Source organism: Sapajus apella, unplaced genomic scaffold (genome assembly GCF_009761245.1).
Source record: "Sapajus apella isolate SASKATOON/1434 unplaced genomic scaffold, GSC_monkey_1.0 scaffold33, whole genome shotgun sequence".
NCBI lineage: Eukaryota > Metazoa > Chordata > Mammalia > Primates > Cebidae > Sapajus > Sapajus apella.
In genome coordinates, this window is record NW_022436973.1 from 6,258,822 (window position 1) to 6,275,569 (window position 16,748).

Sequence of the window (16,748 nt, forward strand, 5' to 3'; positions counted from 1 at the left end):
CACCCAGGACCTTTCAGAAATGGCCACAATATCCTCAGTAACCATCAGCGTCCTATAGGATTACAGTCTTAGTAATTTCTTTTTCCTCGTCAGGTACCAGAAATTATGGGAGTTATCTGTGCCCATCTATCCATAATCAGCCAGCCTAGAGTCCGCCAACAAATCATAAGTACCGTGAGTTTATTTATATCCAGGCCCAAGTACACAGATGTAGTGCTCAGCTTCCTTCTGTGTCATCCAGTGCCATATGACAGGTAACAGAACCCTGTACAGCCTCTGGATTAAATTGGAGTATGTGACATAGCTCTGGGTATTGCGAAACATGGTTGTCTTGAAAAATCTAATGATCCTCTTGTAAAGAAGACACAATATAGATAAAGCTGGTGATATAAATCAGAACATAATGCATAATCCTCAGGAAAGAATCCCACAGATTCCAAATGAAGAACATGTGTAAGATAATTGAACTGGACTCTTCAAAAATGTTAACATCATAGAAGTAAAACTGGTGGTGGAGGAACTGTCCTGGGTAAAAAGGTACTCAGAAACATACCCAAGTGCACTGTGTGACCTTGACTGAATCCTGGTTCAAAAACAAAAGCTATAAAAGAAAGCTTGGAGAAAATTTAAATATGGAATACTATACTAGAATATTAAATTACTATAATTTTCTGGCCAGGCACAGTGGCTGACACCTGTAATCCCCGCACTCTGGCCAAGGTGGGGCAGATCACTTAAGGCCAGGAGTTCAAGACCAGCCTGGCCAACAGGGTGAAACCTCATCCCTACTAAAAATACAAAATTTAGCTGGGCATGGTGTCAGATGCCTCTAATCCCAGCTACTTGGGAGGCTGAGGCAGGAGAATTGCTTGAACCCAGGAGAAGGAGGAAGTTGCAGTGAGCCAAGATCACACCACTGCACTCCAACCTGGGCGACAGAGTGAGACTGTCTCAGACAAACAAACAAAAATTAGTGTAATTTTCTTAGGTGTGAAATACTATGGTTATGCAGAAGGATGTCCTTATTCTTAGGAGATAAAATACTCAAGTTATTTAGGGGTAAGGTGTCATAATGTCTGTAACTCACTTGAGAATGATTTTGCCTAAAAATAAGGAAATAAATATATACCTTGAAAAAGTAGGGCCGGGCGTGGTGGCTCATGCCTATAATCCCAGCACTTTGGGAGGCGGAGGCAGGCGTATCACAAGGTCAGGAGTTCAAGACCAGCCTGACCAACATGGTGAAACCCTCTCTATACTAAAAATACAAATATTAGCCAAGCGTGGTGATGTGCGCCTGTAATCGCAGCTACTCAGGAGGCTGAGGCAGGAGAATCACTTGAACCCAGGAGTCAGAGATTGTAGTGAGCCAAGATCATGTTGCTGCATTCCAGCGTGGGTGTCAGAGAGAGACTCCATCTCGAAAAAGTAAATATGTATACATGAAAAAGAATGGAATCAGAGAGAGGATCAAACAGAATGGGTTTTTTGCATATTTTTCTGGGCACATGGTAGGTGTAAGGAAGTCTTTTCGAATAGTGTTTTTCACATTTGGAGGCACCCTGGAAAGTTCCACAAAGATGCCTATGGAGGAGGCAGGAGGGCTTCAGAAGAAAGTCCCGTGCCCCCACCCACTTTAACCAGAGCAGCACCTCTCTTTATCTGCTTCCTCCATTGTGATTCTGGGCAACTATTTTATTTAAGAAGAGATTTCCCTGCTTTAAACTATTTGAAAACAATTGTTTTAAGTGAATGGTTCTCACATAATATCTTGGTGTAGTGTTTATTATGTCGTCTATACTGAACTAAATCAAAGAGTGGAAGACTTTTACCCATTCAGAGAAAAAAATAATACAGATTTTTTTAAAAACTGGGTGTGGTGGCACACACTTGTAATCCCAGCTACTCAAGAGGCTGAGGCAGGAGGATCGCTTGAGCCCAGGAGTTTTGGGCCATGGAACATGATGGTTGTACTTGTGAATAGCCACTGCACTCCAGCCTGGAGTAATAGTCTTACTTTTTTTTTTTTTTTTTTTTTTTTCTAAAGAGACAGCAACTCAAGCATAGCTCCCTGCAGCCTTGAACTCCTGGGCTCAAGCGATCCTCTCGCCTCAGCCACTTGAGTAGTTGGGACTACAGATGTGTGCCACCACACTCAGCTTTTTAAACTTTTTAAATTATTTTAGCTTACTCTTGTATATTCCTCTAACAAATTGTTCTTAAATGTTTGGTATTTGCTATAGCTTATCTGTACTTGACTCTTATACAAAAATAAATATTTCGTAGACCGAGGTGGGCCAATCGCCTGAGGTCAGGAGTTCCAGACCAGCCTGGCCAACATGGTGAAACCCCATCTCTACTAAAAAAAAAATACAAAAATTAGCCAGGCGTGGTGGCACGTGCCTGTAATCCCAGCTACTTGGGAGGCTGAGGCAGGAGAATCGCTTGAACCCAGGAGGCGGAGGTTGCAGTGAGCCAAGATTGCACCACTGCACTCCAGCCTGGGAGACAGAGCAAGACTCTGTCAATAAATAAATAAACAAATCTAAGTACAAATGTTAAATATATTTAATTTGGTTTTTTGTGAGTTTGAGACAGGGATTTTCTCTGTCACACAGGCTGCAGTGCAGTGACACAGTCATAGTTTATGGCAGCCTAGACCTTCCAGGCTCAAGCAATCCTCCCACCTCAGCCACCGAAGTAACTGGGACTACAGGCGCACACCACCAGACCCAGCTACATTTTTTTATTTTTTTGTGGTTTCTCAGTGTTACCCAGGCTGGTCTCAAACTTCTGGGTTCCAGCAATCCACCTGCCTCAGCCTCCCAAAGTGATAGGATGACAGACATGAGCCACCATGTGCTGCCCTAATTAATTAAGTATACTTTCAGCATTATTCTGTTGTTTGTATTCTGTTGTTTGTATTTGTTCTGCCTCTGGGAGGACTTTCAAAACTGCTGTAAATCAAATGCAAACTATGGAATCTTTTAGAAATGTAAGTGACTTACTCAGGAAATGTTATTCTGATTATGTTTTTGTCATTTACTTGAAGTTCATTATGTCACAGGGGAGTGACGACTGGGCCGGTGGTGCTGGGGTGAAAGAATTTACCAAGACAGTTGCGGGTAGAGGAAGGCAGATTTATTAGAGAAAGTAGGAAAATAACGGTGCCACAAAGACCACAGGGAGCCTGCAGGAGAGAAGCCGACTCTGGGGAGACAGAGGCTTGCTGGAGATTTGATAGGATCGTGTTCATGCTGTATGTTGAAGAGGGCTTTGTGCAGTATTGATAATGTCAAGTTGCAACGAGCTAACTTGCAGGAGTCTGGTGATAGCTGGGCACCAGAGGATGGTGAGTTGACTGCGCAGGAGGGCTGTGTCCTGGATCATGAAGAGAAGCAGACTTATAGCTTATTTATTTTTTCTTTTTGCTTTCCCCTGCTCCCGCCAGCCTGGCTTCCTTTCCCTAATTAGGACTCCACATGTTAGTTGGTTTACATATAGATTGGGGTGATTGTTCTTAGGAGGCTGTTTAAAGCATCAACTGGCCGCGCAGGGTGTCTCAACGTCTGTAATCCCAGCACTTTGGGAGGCCGAGATGGGTGGATCATGAGGTCAGGAGTTAAAGACCAGACTGGCCAAGATGGTGAAACCCCGTCTCTACTAAAAATCCAAAAATTAACAGGGCGTGATGGAGGCACCTGTAATCCCAGCTACTCAGTTGGCTGAAGCAGAGAACTGCTTGAACCCAGGAAGTGGAGTTTGCAGTGAGCTGAAACTGTGACACTGCGCTCCAGCCTGGGCAACAGAGTGACTCGGTCAAAAAAAAAAAAAAAAAAAGCATCAACTATGTGCGAGGTGCTATTAGGCCCTATAACTAATGGATAAGACATGCACCCCACCCTTAAGCAGCACAGTCTGGTAGCCATATAGAGGAATAAGTATTCAAAACCTAAATAGGGTGTTCTGTGGAAGCCCCTAGGTCTGGACTTGATTAGATGAAGGGTCAGGAAATGACTTCTGAAAGCAGAGCTGCCCCCAAGCTGATGAATGCTAACAGCCAGATGGCAGGTCAAAGTGGCGGGAGAGAAAAATGGATAGTAAGAAGTGCTCAGACACCAGGGATCTTTTTGCTGTGATAGAAATGTTCTAACAATGGATTTGCGGTCATGGCTGCACGACCTTGTAAATTTACTAAAAGTCGGCAAGTTGTATGCTTAAGACAGGTAATCTTTACGGTGGTAAATTATAACTCACTAAAGCTGCTTTTTAAAAATAGTCAGAAATTAGCAGCGATTGATTGGGACCAACTTAGAACTGGGATAGCAGACTTTATACTACAGGAGTTGGGAAGCCACTGAAGAACTTTAGTTAAGGAATTTACATCATCAGATGCGCATTTTTAGTGTGACTCTGATGGAGATGTGTTAGAGGCTGTTCTGCCAGACAGGAGGAAGGACAGGCAGTTAAGCAGGTGCACCTTTTTAGGAAAAAGATGATGATGCCCTGATTAGGGCAATGACTCCAGAGATGGAGAGGAGGAAGGAGTAAAGAAACAGAAGCAGGCCGGGCGCGGTGGCTCACGCCTGTAATCCCAGCGCTTTGGGAGGCCGAGGCGGGTGGATCACGAGGTCAAGAGATTGAGACCATCCTGGTCAGCATGGTGAAACCCCGTCTCTACTAAAAATACAAAAATTCAGCTGGGCATGGTGGCATGTGCCTGTAATCCCAGCTACTCAGGAGGCTGAGGCAGGAGAGTTGCCTGAACCCAGGAGGCGGAGGTTGCGGTGAGCCGAGATCGCGCCATTGCACTCCAGCCTGGGTAACAAGAGCGAAACTCCGTCTCAAAAAAAAGAAACAGGAGCAGCCAGGCACAGTGGCTCACGCCTGTGATCCTAGCACTTTGAGAGGCCAAGGCGGGTGGATCACCTGAGGAAGCAGTTCCAGACCAGCCTGGCCAACATGGCAAAACTCCGTCTCTACTAAAAACACAAAAATTAGCTGGGCGTGGTGGCAAAAGCCTGTAATCCCAGCTACTCTGGAGGCTGAGGCAGGAGAATCACTTGAATCCGGGAGGCGGAGGTTGCAGGGAGCCAAAATTAGACCACTTCACTCCAGCCTGGGCAACAGAGCGAGACTCCATCTAAAGAAAAAAAAAAAAAAAAAAAAGGAAAGAAAAAAAGAAATAGGAGCATCTGTAGGCAGGCCTTGATTGAATCAGAGAGGAATGGCAGGGAAGAAGAAGGCATTCAGGCTAATTCCCCGCTCGTCAGTTTTTGGCTTTGGAGGCCAAGTTAATGGTGATATCATTTACTGACACAGGAATTACACTACATTTTCACCCCTGACTATTTCTCTATGGGATATGAAATACTTTGAGAAACTCAATTCACTAATACAGGACCAAATCAAAGAAGTCATAGAGTGCATATGTGACATGTGTCCCTCATACTACCCTGGCGCAGTACTCTGTCCCAGTAGTCCACCAGAAGAGACAAGTGGCTGTTTCTCTTTCTATTCCATAAGGATGCTACAGCAGGATATTTGTTGTTGTTTTTTTTTTTGTTTGTTTTTTGTTTTTGTGATGGAGTCTCAGACTGTCACCTGGGCTGAAGTGCAATGGCGAAATCTTGGCTCACTGCAACCTCCACCTCCCAGGTTCAAGCGGGTTCATGTGATTCTCCTGCCTCAGCCTCTGAGTAGCTGGGATTACAGGTGCACACCACCACACCCAGCTAATTTTTTGTATTTTTAAGTAGAGACAGGGTTTCACTATGATGGCCAGACTGGTCTCGAACTCCTGACCTCGTGATCCGCCCACCTCGGCCTCCAAAAGTGCTGGGATTACAGGCATGAGCCACTGCACCCAGCCTAGGATATTTGCTCTTAAATATGTAGGCATCTTCAGTCTCCTAGCACAGTGTTTGTTAAAGTGTCTGAAACACTGCCTCAGAATCCCCTATGAAGCTTGTTAAAAATGCATCTTCTGGCCAGGCGTGGTGGCACTCATGCCTGTAATCCTAGCACTTTAGGAGGTTGAGACAGGTGGGTAGCTTGAGCCCAGGAGTTCAAGACCAGCCTGGGCAACATGGTGAAACCCTGTATCTACAGAAAATGCAAAATTAGCCAGTTGTGGTGGCACATGCCTATAGTTCCAAATAGGAGGACGAGATGGGAGAATCATCTGAGTCTGGGAAATTGAGACTGCAGTGAGCTGTGATTGTGCCCCTCTACAGCCTGAGTGTCAGAGTAAAACCCTGTCTAAAAAAAACACAAACAAACCAAAACCATCTTCCAGTACCCTACATCAGACCTACTATATATTTGGTCAGGACTCTTGTTTGGAAGTAGCAGAAACTTAACTGCTCACACTACCTTAAGGAATTGTATAGGCTTATATTACAGGAAAGTCCAAGGGTCTGTCTTCAGGATTTAATCCAGAGACTTAGTTTATTTCATCAGGGCTCCATTCAACTCTCAGATGGATTTGCACGAAAGGTGGCAAAGATGGTTACCATCAGCTGAAAACTGCAGTGGAAAGGCTGTGTCATTTCCGCTTTAGCTCTGAGGGATGTCCTGGGCCAGGACTCTGATTAGCCTGGCTTGGAGTCAGCTCCCACCAAACTACACCGACCAAATAGGATTATTAAGGACCTTGAAAAGGCGGTTTCCCAACAGGATAATGGGCAAACAAAACCCATGTCACAACTACAGAGTCAGAATCCCTGGAAGTGGGAAGATTTTTTCCAGTTTTTAAACTCTCTGGATGTTTCTCACACTGAAATTCGTGAACCATTGGCTTAAAGGCTGTGTGCTTTCTAAATTCAGATACATTTTCAGCACACTTAAAATGTGCAGCAAACCAAAAGCATTTCGCAACGCTTCTCTCATAATAAACAGCTTCTCAAAGTACTTCATTTATTCCCTCAAGAATTCAGAGAAAATAACCAAGGGTAAGTAAACATGGGAATTTCTTTGTGTCATCCCAGATGAATGTTCCTCTTCGGCCATCTCATCATTCAGCAGCTGTGAGATTTTTCAACAGCCTACATTGCCTTTCTGGCCTTTTCTTTAGGAGTCTTTTAGGACCTTCTTTGTTTTATTCACAAATTAGAATCACTAGGGTGAGGAGTGAAATGTTGGTATATTTTTTAAGCCTCTCAAGTTTTAGGATGATTCTCACTGTTGGAAGACCACTTTGTTTCTTTCTTTCTTTTTTTTTTTTTTTTTCCTGAGACAGAGTCCCACTCTGCCACCTAGGCTGGATTGTGATTTTAGCTCGCCTCAGTCTCTGCCTCCTGGGTTCAAACAATCCTCCCACCTCAGTCTCCTAAGTATCTGGGACTATAGGCACACACCGCCACACCTGGCTAATTTTGCATTTTTTGTAGAGACAGGGTTTCACCATGTTTCCCAGGCTGGTCTTAAACTCCTGGGCTCAAGTGATCCTCCTATCTCGGCCTCCCAAAAAGGTGACTGGTCTGGATGGATTGAACACAGAGTGTGTGGTGGGGAAGTGGTGGGGCTAAAAAGTTAAGTCGGGACCAGGTTATGAATGACCTTGAAGTCCATGCTGAGACAATGGGAATTTGATTCGATAAAACCTGGGGAGTTTGGAGGGTGGGAGATAAGGGGAGGGAGAGCATTAGGACAAATGCCTAATGCATGTGGGCTTAAAACCTGGATGACGGGCTGATAGGTGCAGCAAACCACCATGGCACACACATACCTATGTAACAAACCTGCACATTATGCACATGTATCCCAGAACTTAAAGAAAATTTAAAAAAATTAGCTGGGTACAGTGGCTCACACCTTTAATCCCTATAGGGAGGCCAAGGTGGGCAATTCACTTGAGGTCAGGCGTTTGAGAGCAGCCTGGCCAACATAGTGAAACTCCAGCTCTACTAAAAATACAAAAATTAGCTAGGCATACCAAGACTAGCTCGACTGTAGAGACCCGCACCCAGGCGGCACTGAAGGAACTAAGAAGCAGACACAAAGATAGAGTGCAAAGTGGGACTACCAGGGAGCTCACAGCCTTCCAAGCTGAGAGCCCCGAGCAGACGCTGACCCATGTATTTATTCTCTCTAAACAGGTGATTATTATTAACAAACAGATGTTCTGTGTTTTCCATAGAACCAAGATAAACTAGTCAGGCAGCTGGTGCCTGCTTACCACTAATGAAAGACAAACTAGAAAGCATTCTCCATGAGGGCGCCACGGGGGCAGGGTTACATATTCCATGCTTAAAGAATTTTTTTAACCGATGATATACATAGAAATTGTTTTACTACTTTAGAATGCCCCAAGCAGTTTTCTGCTTGGGGGGCTGGCTGGGTTTTCCTTGCCATCGTTCTCAGCAAACTATGCAATTTATCATACACATTAGGACTTGTCCCACATGGACGTGGTGGTGGGCGCCTATAATCCCAGCGGCTCAGGAGGCTGAGGCTAGAGAATTGATTGAATCCAGGAGACGGAGGTTGCAGTGAGCCGAGATCTTCCCACTGACTTCAGCCTGGGTGTCAGAGCAAGACTCCATGTTAAAAAAATAATAATAATGATAAAAATTTTAAAACAAGAAAATTTAGAGCAATAGGAATCCTACTCTGCCTGTTGGCGAATAAATTGGTACAACCACTTTTTTTTTTTTTTTTTTTTGAGACAGATCTTACAAGAAGGAAAAAAAAAAAAACCTGGGGAGTTACTGTTATGAAATAAAAATCAGCCCTGAAGAGCTGAGTAGAGAGGAGAACCTCTTCTAGATTGCATTGGAATCAGCCATTCTCCTGAACCCTCTTGTTCTTTGGGATTTCCAGGCACCTGACTGAGGTGTGGAGAACGCTGGTGGTGGAGCTGCCCAGCACGACCTGGATTCTGTGGAGGCTCCTGAGGAAGCTGCAGAAATGCCATAATGCGCCCGCACCGGAGAAGATGGCATATGTGGCTGTGGCTGTAAGCCCTTGAGCTCTGCCCCTCTAATGTCAGCCCCTCCCAGGATGACTGACCCCACACCCCAGTGGAGAGTGTTCTTTTTGGTCCCTCGCAAAGCCTGCATCTGTCATCCATTGATTGGTTGAGACGTTGTTTCACTCTTGTTGCCCAGGCTGGAGTGCAATGGCGCCATCTCTGCTCACCGCAACCTCTGCCTCCCAGGTTGAAGCAGTTCTCCTGCCTCAGCCTCCCAAGTAGCTGGGACTACAGGTGTGTGCCACCACACCAGGCTAATTTTGTATTGTTAGTAGAGATGGGGTTTCTCCATGTTGGTCAGGCTGGTCTTGAACTCCCGACCTTAGGTGATAGGCCCATGTCAGCCTCCCAAAGTCCTGGGATTACAGGCGTGAGCCACCGTGCCCTGCCTACAGTGTTTCTACCAAGGGATTGACATGGAGGGAGCTGAGGAGAGGGGAGGAGTCAGAATGTTTAATACAAACTTGTCCAATCTGCCTTTTGTTGTTGTTGTTCTGTTCTGTTTAGGTTTAGGCTTTCAGCCGCCTGGAGCCATGGTGTTTAGTTTCTGTCTCTAATGATAAGCAGAAAAGGCGGATAAGGAAGGGGCTTTATTGACCCAACCAGAAGCAGAAACTAAAAACCCATGATTGTCATCTCTCCTTTGGAAATCTCCCTAGTTTAATATGTTTAAAACATTCCTTCCCTCATCCTTTAAAAACTACGTATCATCATAAAGAGAAATACAAACTCGTGAGAAAAAAAGAAAAACTTCAAATGATGTAGAACTGTATAAAATAGAAAATGCAGGCTGGGTGCAGTGATTCACGCCAGTAATCCCAGCACTTTGGGAGGCCAAGGCGGGTGGATCACCTGAGGTTAGTTCAAGACCAGCCTGGCCAACATGATAAAACCCCATCTCTACCAAAAGTACAAAATTAGCCACGTGTGGTGGTGCATGCCTGTAATTGCAACTATTCGAGAGGCTGAGGCAGGAGAATAGCACGAACCCAAGAGGCAGGAGAATCACATGAACCCAGGAGGCAGAGGTTGCAGAAAGCTGAGATTGCGTGCCACAGTGTGCCACTGCACCCCAGCCTGGGTGACAGAGTGAGACTCCATCTCAAAAAAAGAAAAAAGCCAGGCGCAGTGGCTCACACCTGTAATCCCAGCACTGTGGGAGGCCGAGATGGGCAGATCACTTGAGGTCAGGAGTTCCAGACCAGCCTGGCCAACATGATGAAACCCCATCTCTAGTAAAATACAAAAATTAGCTGGGCATGGTGGCAGGTGCCTGTAATCCCAGCTACTCAGGAGGCTGAGGCAGGAGAATCACTTGAACCCGGGAGGCAGAGGTTGTAGTGAGCCAAGATTGCACCACTGCACTCCAGCCTGGGCAACAGAGCAAGACTCCGTCTCAAAAAAAAAAAATGGAAAGTACAGGTCTCCCTGAGCAGAGGTAGGCCAACTTTCTGTAAAAGACCAGATGGTAAGTTTTTTAAGCTTTGCAGGCCACATATAGTCTCTGCATCTATTCTTTGGATTTTTTTTTCAAGCAATCCTTTTTAAAAATGTAATAACCATTCTTAGCTCATAGCTGTAACAATCTCCCTAAAATGAACTTTCCAGAAGTCTTTATACATATATAAACTTTTGGTATATCTATTTGGTATAGTTTTGTTTTTTTTTTTTTCATTTTTTCATTTTTTTTTTTTTTGAGACAGAGTCTCGCTCTGTCACCAGGTGCCAGGCTGGAGTGCAGTGGCACGATCTCGGCTCACTGCAACCTCCGCCTCCTGGGTTCAAGCAATTCTCCTGCCTCAGCCTCCCGAGTAGCTGGGACTACAGGCACTCACCACCACAGCCAGTTAATTTTTGTATTTTTAGTAGAGAAGGGGTTTCACCACGTTAGCCAAGATGGTTTTTTTTTTCATTTTTTCATTTTAAATACTTTATTTCTTAGAGCAGTTTTAAATTCACGGCAAAATTAAACAGAAAGTACAGAGTTCCCATAAACCTTCTGCCTCCACAGACACACAGCCTGCCCTACTATCAACATTTACTTTTACATTATTTTCTCCCCTACCAGTTTTCTCTGGTCTAAATTATTGTTATTTTTCTTTCTGAGACAGGATCTCACTCTGTTGCCCAGGCTGGACTACAGTGGCATGATCTCAGTTCACTGCAACCTCTTCCTCCTGGGCTCAAGCAATCCTCCCACCTCAGCCTCCTGAGGCGCTGGGAATACAGGAGAGTGCCACCATGCCCGGCTAATTTTTGTACGTTCTAGTAGAGACAGGGATTCCCCATGTTACCCAGTCTGGTGTCAAACTCCTGGGCTCAAACAATCCTCCCGCCTCAGCCTCCCAAAATGCTGGGATTACACACATGAGCCACCACACCCAGCCTTGTATATGTTTTTAATTGGCCGTTTATATTTCTTCTTTTGTGACTTGTCTGTTCATGTCCTGTATGCCAGTCCTTCTCAGATTTAATATGCACACAAACCACAATCATTTGGGGATATTATTAAAATGCAGGTTCTAATGTGGAAGGTCTGGGATGGGGCTTGAGATTCTCCCTGTTTAACCATCTCCCAGGTGATGCCAGTGCTGCTGGTGTGCGGCCTACCCTTTGGGTAATAAGCCTTCACATTTTTCTTACTGCTATGTAAGAATATATTAAGAATAATACATTGATACAAATACTTCTCCAGGTTGTTATCTAACTCTTTCCTTTTTTTTTTTTTTTTTGAGATGGAGTCTTGCTCTGTCACCCAAGCTAGAGTGCAATGGCACAATCTCAACTCACTGCAACCTCTACCTCTTAGGTTCACATGATTCTCCTGCCTCTGCCTCCAGAGTAGCTGGGATTACAAGCATGAGCCACCACACTTGGCTAATTTTTTTGTAATTTTAGTAAGACGGGGGTTTACTATGTTGACCAAGCTGGTCTCGAACTCCTGACCTCAGGTGATCTACCAGCTCATCCTTCCAAAGTGCTGGGATTACAGGCATGAGGCACTGCACCTGGCCTGTTGTCATCTAACTTTATGATAAATATTGCCCTGGCTTTATATTTGTATGTAGTCAAATATGTTAATAGTTTCCTTCATGACTTCTGAATTTCAAAATGGCAGGTGCTTAGTTCTGCTCTGTGTCTTTTCCACTGCAGGCAACAGATGCCCTTTATGAGGTGTTTTTGGGAAACAAGCTTCGAGCAGCTTCATTCCGACTCTTTCCTCAGCTTCTCATGACACTGCTCATCCAAATTCATCATAGCATTGGCCTCACCATGTCTGATGTAGCCATCCCAAGTGGCCTGTACGCAGAAGAGGAAGTGTCTTCAGAGGTCACCCCTTTGTGGTACTGCCCATCATTATTCCATTGACATTTAGTAACACGTACTAAGCACTGGGCACTGTGGTGAACCCAGGGATCGCCAAGATGTGGTCCCAACTGGAGGGGAGCTTACAATCTACAACCCTCACAAAACATCAAGATGAAATGCCCAGGAATCATTCTAAGCTTTCATTGGTTATCTTTGGTTTTATTAGTAACAGTATAAATTTGGCTATCTGAGTTATCTGGGTTGGCCAAATGTGCTATTGTGTCAGCCCTTTCCTAATAAATCAAGTAGAGATGGAAACAAAGCAGCCTAAACCTCCCTCCCAAACTGTACTGATCCACCATGCAGTGATTTCTGTTTTCTGTTTTATTGCATGGAGAGATATTTGTAAGTCCCATTAGAGTCTCAGTAGAAATTTCTTAGTGGTGTTGGTTGGGCATGAGGCTCATGCCTGTAATCCCAGCACTTTGGGAGGCTGAGGCGGGCAGACCCCCTGTGGTCAGAAGTTTGAGACCAGCCTGGCCAACATGGTGAAACCCTGTCTCTATTAAAAATACAAAAATCAGCCAGGTGTGTTGGTGCACGCCTGTAATCCCAGGTACTCGGGGGGCTGAGGCAGGAGAATTGCTTGAACCCGGGAGGCAGAGGTTGCAGCAGGCCAAGATCTCACCACTGCACTCTAGCCTGGGCCACAGAGTAAGCCTCTGTCAAAAAACAAAAAACAAACAAACAAACAAAAAACAGAAGAAACTAAAAGAAAAAAGAGAAGAGTCTTTTGGGCAATCTGGAAAGGAGAGAAATACAGTCCAGGAGTTGTCAATGCATGGCCCTCCTCAGTGAGAATGGGGTGATTGTGTGCTGTAAGTTGGAGGGACCTATTCAAATCACCCACACTGTTTTTGTTTGATTTAGCTTTGCCATGCAGGCTATAAAGGCTCTCCTCCTCAGAACATGGTGCTGGCAGGAATTCAACATCATGGAAAAGAATAAAGGATGGGCTCTCCTGGGAGGAGAAGATTGCCATCTTCAGGGAGTATTTCTCCTTGCCAAGTGAGGCTTCCTTATCATGCCTACGCCCGCCTACTCTAAATCAACCTTGTTTTGAGTAGTTATTACCCTTCTAGTTACCACAGCAACTAAGGTTGAATAATCTCCTTATAAGAGGGTAGGCAGGCCAGGCACCATGGCTCACGCTTAAATCCCAGCATTTTGGGAGGCTGAGGCAGGCGGATCTTGAGGTCAGGAGTTTGAGACCAGCCTGGCCAACATAGTGAAACCCTGCCTCTACAAAAAAATACAAAAATTAGCTGGGTGTGGTGGTGGGCGCCTGTAATTCCAGCTACTTGGGAGGCTGAGGCAGGAGAATTGCTTGAACCCAGGAGGCAGAGGTTGCAGTGAGCCGAGATCTCACCACTGCACTCCAGCCTGGGCAACAGAGCAAGACTCCATCTCATAAAAAAAAAAAAAAAGAAAGAAAGAAAGAAAAAAAAAAGAGGGTGGGAAAATATCCATAATGCTGGGCAAATTTTTTAGAGGTCCTGGCCCTACCATACTGTCCTGTATACCTGGAGCTGGGCAAGAACTTCCAGAGGGTTCCCAGCCCTGAGAAAATGCCCTCTGGATGGGAGCAGTTCTGAGAGTCGTTCGGTTGCTGTTGTGTTTTGCAGGGCATTGCTGGAAAAAAATCCGCTCCTTGCACAGAAGGTCATGTACTTGCTAGTCCCTCTTCTTAACCGAGGCAATGATAAACATAAACTCACAGCTGCAGGCTTTTTTGTGGAGGTAAGACTCATTCTTTAGAAGCTGGATTCAGGAATCCTATGAAGCAGCAATCCCTGCTTTCCTAAGCTATGTCTAGTTCATGGCATGTTGGGATCTGTTTCTAGAGTAGGATTGAAATAATTTTCAGATTCAAGGCCGGGTGCAGTGGCTCACGCCTGTAATCCCAGCACTTTGAGAGGCTGAGGCGGGTGGATCACCTGACGTCAGGAATTCAAAACCAGCCTGGCCAACATGGTGAAACCCTATCTCTACTAAAAATACAAAATAATTAGCTGGGTGTGGTGGCAGGTTCCTGTTAATCTCAGCTACTCTGGTGGCTGAGGCATGAGAATCGCTTGAACCCAGGAGGCAGGGGTTGCAATGAGCCGAGATCTCACCACTGCACTCCAGCCTGGGCTACAGAGCGAGACTCCATCTCAAAAAAAATAAAAATAAAAAATAAAAAGAAGGTAAAAGGAAAATAAAAAGAAAAAAGAACTACACACACACACACAAAAAGAATTTTCAGATTCGAGCCTCTCGAAATTCTTCTTTTCACACATGTATGAGTCAGTATTCCTTGTGTACCTATAGGGTAAACATCACCCTGTATGTGCTGTATTGTAGAGATTTAAAAGGAAAATATATACTTTGGCGTTGGTGGGAAGGTAGCTCCCCACATGCAAAAGGGCTTAAAGGTCATTTCTTTGGCTAATCTCTGGGTTCTTTCAGCTTCTCCAGAGTCCAGTGGCCAAGAGACTGCCCAGCATATACTCCATTTCCCGCTTGAAAGACTGGCTACAAGATGGAAATAATCTTTTTAGAATGATCAGCCTGAGGGGGCTGTACAATCTTGTTGGACACAAGAAGAGGGTAGGAGGGGCCCCAAGACCACTGATTCTTTTCTTTTTTTCTTCCCTTTTTTCTTTTTTTGAGATAGGGTCTTGCTTTGTCACCTAGGTGGGAGTTCAGTGACACTATCATGGTGCACTGCAGCCTCAACCTCTTGGGCTCAAGTGATCCTCCCACCTCAGCCTCCTGAGTAGCTGAGACCACAGGCACATGCCATCATGCCCAGCTGATTTTTTTAAATGTTTGTAGAGACAGAGTCTCACCATGTTGCCAGGGCTGCTCTCGAACTCCTGGGCTCAAGTGATCCTCCCAGCTCGGCCTCCTAAAATATTGGGATTATAGGCATGAGCCACAGTGCCTGGCCCAGACCACTGATTCCTAAATCACAAATAAATTGCTCCAAAAATGATACCTAAGAAACTGAAAACAGCTGAGGAGGACAATTGGATAGCCTGGGGACAAGAGTAGGGAGGAAAAATTCTTTTTTCCTGCACATCCTTTTGTACCATTTAAAATTTTATACCTAAAAAATAGGCAAGTACTGACTATTTAAAAATTAGTGAAATTGGCCGGGCATGGTGGCTCACGCCTATAATCCCAGCACTTTGGGAGGCCAAGGCAGGTGGATCATGAGGTTAGGAGTTCGAGACCAGCTGGGCCAACATGGTGAAACCTTGTCTCTACTAAAAATACAAAAATTAGCCAGGCATGGTGGCATGCGCCTGTAGTCTCAGCTACTTGGGAGGCTGAGGCAGGAGATTCGCTTGAACCTGTGAGGCAGAGGTTGTAGTGAGCTGAGATTGTGCCACTTCACTCCAGGCTGGACAACAGAGCAAGACTCCATTTCAAAAAAATAAAAATATCTTGGCTAGGCTGAGTGCACTGACTCATGCCTGTAATCCCAGCACTTTGGGAGACTGAGGCAGGTAGATTGCTTCAAGTCAGGAGTTTGAGACCATCCTGGCCAACATGGTAAAACCCTGTCTTTACTAAAAACACAAAAATTAGCTGAGCATGATGGTAGGTGCCTGTAATCCCAGCTACTTGGAGATGCCAGGGCTGAGGCAGGAGAATCGCTTGAACCTGAGTGGCAGAGTTTGCAATGACCCAAGATTGCACCATTGCACTCCAGCCTAGATGACAGAGCAAGACTCCATCTCCCAAAAATGTTATATATACACACACACATATATGTATATATATTTGAGCTGGGCAAGGTAGCTCACACCTATAATCTTAGCACTTTTGGCTGGATGCTGTGGCTCATGCCTATAATCCCAGCACTTTAGGAGGCCGTGGCAGGTGGATCATGAGGTCAGGAGTTTGAGACCAGCCTGGCCAACACAGTGAAACCCTGTCTCCACTAAAAATATACAAAAATTAGCTGGATGTGGTGGTCTATGCCTATAATCCCAGCTACTCAGAGGGCTGAGGCAGGAGAATTGCTTGAACCAGGAGGTGGAGGTTGCAGTGAGCTAACATCACGCCACTGTGCTCCAGCCTGGGCAACACGAGCAAAATTCCATCTCAAAAAAAAAAAAAAAATCTTAGCACTTTTGAGAAGCTGAGATGAGAGGATCCCTTGAAGCCAGGAGTTCAAGACCAGAAGACCACCCTAGGCAACAAAGTAAGACCCAGTTTCTATTTTTTAAAAAATGAAAATTAGCCAGATATAGACTTCATTGCCAGTGTAAAAGACTGGCTTCGTGATGGAATTCTACATCCCTTTAGATTTGCTGGCTTCAGGAGACTGTATAACCTTATTGGATGGTACACGCATGTAGTCCCAGCTACTCAGGAGGCTAAGGTGGGAGAATCACTTGAGCCCAGGAGA

At 45.1% G+C, this 16,748-nt stretch overlaps 1 protein-coding gene across 2 annotated transcripts in view; it reads left to right on the plus strand.

The window, feature by feature from the left end:
• MROH8 (maestro heat like repeat family member 8) overlaps positions 1-16,748 on the plus strand; it is a 72,295-nt gene that overhangs the window by 38,795 nt on the left and 16,752 nt on the right. Inside the window, exons 12-17 of one of the 2 annotated variants that reach the window (XM_032295007.1) lie at positions 94-254; positions 8,824-8,959; positions 12,128-12,318; positions 13,214-13,351; positions 13,969-14,083; positions 14,795-14,935. In XM_032295007.1, the coding sequence (XP_032150898.1) occupies positions 94-254; positions 8,824-8,959; positions 12,128-12,318; positions 13,214-13,351; positions 13,969-14,083; positions 14,795-14,935 (882 nt within the window). Of the gene's footprint in view, positions 1-93; positions 255-8,823; positions 8,972-12,127; positions 12,319-13,213; positions 13,352-13,968; positions 14,084-14,794; positions 14,936-16,748 lie in introns of those variants that run through there. The other variant, XM_032295008.1, reaches the window with a different exon arrangement.